Source organism: Otolemur garnettii, unplaced genomic scaffold (genome assembly GCF_000181295.1).
Source record: "Otolemur garnettii isolate 467f Iridium unplaced genomic scaffold, OtoGar3 scaffold00096, whole genome shotgun sequence".
Classification (NCBI taxonomy): Eukaryota; Metazoa; Chordata; class Mammalia; order Primates; family Galagidae; genus Otolemur; species Otolemur garnettii.
Genome location: NW_003852491.1, coordinates 6,981,884 through 6,986,433, shown reverse-complemented (window position 1 = coordinate 6,986,433; position 4,550 = coordinate 6,981,884). Strand labels below are relative to the sequence as shown.

Genomic DNA, 4,550 nt, shown 5'->3' with positions numbered 1-4,550 from the left:
GAGGTTGCTGTGAGCTGTAATGCCACGGCACTCTGCCCAGGGGGACAGCTTGAGGCTCTGTCTCAAAAAAAAAAAAAAAAAAAAAAAAAAAACAGGACAGTCCCTGTCCTCAAGGAGCTAGTTCCCAGTAGGTGCACAATTAAGCTAGGCATTGTGGGAAAGGTCGCATTCATCCAAATCATTGTGGAAGGTAATTGAGATGAGATATAAAGAAGTTAAGGGGAAAATAGGTGAAAGGAATTAATGTTAGACCCAGATTAAGTCAGGACTGTGTGGGCCTATGGCTCAAAGGGGTAAGGCACTGGCCCCATATGTCGGAGGTGGCGGGTTCAAACCAAGCCCCGGCAAAAAACCACAAAGAAGGAAAAAAAAAAGTCAGGACTGTGCTTGAACCAGCCTTTACCTACTGCTCACAGGATTAAGGCCTGGCAATTGAAATCTTCAGTGGCTTTCAAATCCCTGCTAAAGATGACTTCCCTTCTGAAGCTTTCCCCAGCTACTCCAAATGAATAGGTACTAAGCTTTTGCTGTCACCTTATCATGTCTCTTACTTTCCTCGTTAGACAGTGAATGCTTCTGGGGTAGGGAAATGTCTTACATCCCTAATACTTGGCACTCAGGTAATCATTAAATACTTGTCTCATCTGATGAAGACACTGCACCCAGAGAGGTAAAATGACTTGTTTAGGGTTGCCTACCAAGTTAATATAGGGGTTCTAGAACCATAGGATATACCAAGTTAAAGGATGATGAGGAGAATCCTGTGTAGAAGGTGATGAGAGAGGAGGTAGGTGGTTGTAACCTGTTTGTCTGCTCAGCCCCCTGCAGAAGCTGAGCAGTATGGACCCAGCCATGGTGGAGCGCCTCCTGAGCCTGGACCGGCTGCTGGGCTCCCAGGGGAGTCAGGGGGCTCCTCTGCTGAATACCCCAAGGCGAGAGCGGATGGTGCTCATGAAGACAGTGGAGGAGAAGGACTTGGAGATTGAGGTTAAGTGTTGGTTATGGGGGAGGAGTGGGAAGTGGAGCAGGGATTCCTACCGGCCTTGAGAAGTAATCCTAAGATCTTCAAGACAGGGAAAGACATTCAAAGGCTGGACTAACATCTGGTTTTTACCCACCTTGGAAGTTCTCCAGCTTCTGCTTCAATGTTCTTGACATAGCTAAACTTAGAGAAATAGTTGAGATCAGATATGAGGAGGTGAGAAGGAAATTGTTCCAAGAACAAGGAACAAATGTTAGACATTGCATTTACTAAAACTCAGCTCACATTAAGCCAGGACTCCGCTTGAACAATCTTTCCCTTTGCAAAGTATTTCCAGAGAAGCTTGTTTCACCTCTGAGCACCCCCCTGATCAGTACAAAGCCCTTAATTATAATGTGTTCTACTTGTCTCCCAGTAGCTTCTCCCATTGGCCCTAACCCTGCATATTCGTTCCACTAATCCATAGCCTTTCAAGCTGCCCTGGAGTTGGCTCTGGGTCACATTTCTCCCTAATCCTTTCCAACAGAGACTTAAGATGAAACAAAAAGAACTAGAAGCCAAGGTGCTGGCCCAGGAGGCTGCAAACCCAAAGGAGAAAGAGAATTGCTCTCCTACAATGCTCCGACCCCTTTCCCATCGCACAGTCACAGTGGCAAAGCCCCTGAAAAAGGCTGTGGTGATGCCCCTACAACTGAGTAAGTTTGGCTTTAGGGGCCAGGAGGGCATAGATAACTGAGTCCCCATAAAGGAGGAGGTTTTATCAGTAGCTGTCTTTGTATCATTTACATTCTCCCACCATATGCCAGTCCCAGGGAGGGTAGTGGAGGATCTGAAGCAGTGTTGGATGCTCTGTCATCAGGTGTTAAGTACAATGGCATAGACAAGTACGTGCTTGATTACAATGCAAGACCAACTGAGATTGCTTTCAAATACAGGATATAAGAAAGTCATATGGGGGGCAGTGTCTTTGGCTCAGTGAGTAGGGCCCTGGCCCCGTATATCAAGGGTGGCAGGTTCAAACCCGGCCCCGGCCAAAATAGCCAGGCATTGTGGTGGGCTTTTGTAGTCCCAACAACTTGGGAGACTAAGGCAAGAGAATTGCCTAAGCCTAAGAACTGGAGGTTGCTGTGAGCTTTGATGCTACAGCACTCTACCAAGGGTGATGGGATGAGACTATCTCAAAAAAATAAAATAATAAGAAAGTCATATGGGCTTAGCGCCCGTAGGTTACGGTGCCAGCCACATGCACAGAGGGTGGCAGGTTCGAACCCAGCCCCGGCCAGCTAAACAATGACAACTGCAACCCACTCCCCAAAAAACATAGGTGGTGTGGCGAGTGCCTGTAGTCCCAGCTACTTGGGAGGCTGAGGCAAGAGAACTGCGTAAGCCCAAGAGTTTGAGGTGGCTGTGAGCTGTGACGCCATGGGACTCTACTGAGGGCAACATACTGAGACTGTCTCAAAAAAAAGAAAAATGTCATATGGAAACACAAAAGGTTAACTCAGGACAGAGGGGAGCTAGGAAATTAGAAACCAAGACAACCAAGTAGCTACCAGGGAGGGTAAAAAGTGGCCTCTTCACTGACTCCAATTCTCAACTCCTGCTTTCAGTTCAGGAGCAGACAGCATCCCTAAATGCTGAGTTCCATATCCTGAAGAATAAAAGCCGAAAAAGAAAGGTGAGATTATATGGAGGCTCAAGCTATACCCAACGCCCAGGAGAAGTTAAGGGGGAGTGAGCTCTAGGGGGAAAGAGCACTGACCTTGGAATTTTAAGACCTGACTGACACGTGTCAGCTCTTCAGAAGTCTTAACAGCTTGCTGACCCTTGCATGCAATTATGGTACCTTAGCAGGGCATTTAGGGTAACAGCCATATGGATCCTTGCAGAGTGGGTGTTCACCACCTGTTGCTTTCCTACTTGATGGCTCTTGCACTCAGCAGCTACTTGGTGCAGTGTGTAGCCTGGCTCCTGCCCATTATAAACTTAAGAGGGGAAACTTAGGGAAATATGACTCAAGCACATAAGAATCTTTCTCCCTTACCTGTCCAAAATGAAACACCATTAGAACTACCCAGAAACTGAATGGCGGGGGGATGTAATTCATTGCCTTCTCCCGTATATTTCTCAGGAGTGAAGAGGAGTTTATTCTTTCCTATTTGGAGATGAAGGGCCAGATTTAAAAGCTTACTTTGTGCTTTATACTTACAATTCATTTGAGCTTCACAGTAACTCATGAAAAAGGTATTAATATTACCGCTAGGTTCTAGTACTACCTCTCTCCAGAGGGAAGGACTTGGGGGTAGATACTTGATAGGAAAGAGGTTGGACTGAGCAGGGAGGTAGCTGGTGTTAGGTTCCTGGTCTGGGCAGAAGAGTCCAAAGCCCTTTGCTGCCGTTTCTGCCACTTACCTTACCTTGCCTCGTTGGTGGAGTCCCTGGATGGCTCAGAGCCTGAGATGAAGGCTGAGGACTGCTGGGAACTACAGATAAGCCCCGAACTACTGGCTCATGGGCGTCAAAAAATACTGGATCTGCTGAATGAAGGCTCGGCCCGGGATCTGCGCAGCCTGCAGCGCATTGGTCCAAAGAAGGCGCAGCTTATCGTGGGCTGGAGGGAGCTCCACGGCCCGTTCAGCCAGGTAACAGCCGGTGAAGGCAGCAGTAAAATGAGGGGAGACCGAGAGTCCCAAAGCCCATTTTCCTATTGCTGCTTTCCTGCCAGGTAGAAGACCTGGAACAAGTGGAGGGCATAACTGGGAAACTGATGGAGTCATTCCTGAAGGTAAGGTCCCGGGTGTGGCCCCTCCTCTGTCTGGCCTGTGTCCAGCTCTAATGCTGCTTTCCCCTTCCTTTCTGTGTTACAGGCGAACATCCTCAGTCTCGCCGCTGGCCAGCGCTGTGGTCCCTACTGAAGGCTGTCTTTTTTTGTTTTTTAATCGTTGTATAACCGCATGTTGTGTAAATACAGTTCTTATTCCAGTGCTTCAGTCTGATTTTTGGGACTGCGGGGGCGGGGCCGGGATATAATTGCCCTGGGGTGAGTTTCAAGTTCCACCTGCAAACTTCCTTGAGCGCCATCTTGGGGGAAACCAAAAAGCACGCAAGATTGTAAATAAAACACTGGAGTGGGAAGGGGAAAGGACGGTGGCCGACAGGAAGCAAAAAGCTCAAACCCAAGCCTGAGTACGACGACCGTTAGGCGGGCGCGCGCTCAGAGATTAGCCCCGCCCCATCCGTGCCCCCGCGCGCGCTCCCCTACTCCCGCTCAGCAACGACAGCGGTATTGTGCGCGTGCGCGTGAAATAACGGCCGCTGGCGGAGGGAGAAGGGGGGTGGAATCGTTGAGGGGGAAGAGGAAAGAAGCCGCCCTGTCTCCCGCGCGCCCACCACCTGCGCCGTCGTCAGCCAATCAGCAGCCGTCTCAGGGGTCTCGCGCTTGGGGCGACTCGGGCTGCTGGGTGGCTCCCCGGTCCCTCCTCCCGCCGGAGTCCCTCTCGTACCTCCCCCTCCCGCTGGCCTCGCGCGCGCTCGCGCTCGCGCCCGCTCCAGCCTCTTGTGTGTCCTC

At 50.0% G+C, this 4,550-nt stretch overlaps 2 protein-coding genes across 2 annotated transcripts in view; both read left to right on the top strand.

Moving 5' to 3' along the window:
- The window catches only part of KIF22 (kinesin family member 22), an 18,472-nt gene extending 14,505 nt beyond the window's left edge, over positions 1-3,967 (top strand). Inside the window, exons 9-14 of the mRNA XM_012808919.2 lie at positions 819-987; positions 1,509-1,677; positions 2,593-2,660; positions 3,418-3,624; positions 3,708-3,767; positions 3,850-3,967. Of these exons, the coding sequence (XP_012664373.1) occupies positions 819-987; positions 1,509-1,677; positions 2,593-2,660; positions 3,418-3,624; positions 3,708-3,767; positions 3,850-3,897 (721 nt within the window). The 3' untranslated portion in view covers positions 3,898-3,967. The remainder of the gene's footprint in view (positions 1-818; positions 988-1,508; positions 1,678-2,592; positions 2,661-3,417; positions 3,625-3,707; positions 3,768-3,849) is intronic.
- Positions 1-4,550, top strand: part of PAGR1 (PAXIP1 associated glutamate rich protein 1) — a 20,548-nt gene that overhangs the window by 2,305 nt on the left and 13,693 nt on the right. The window lies entirely within an intron of this gene.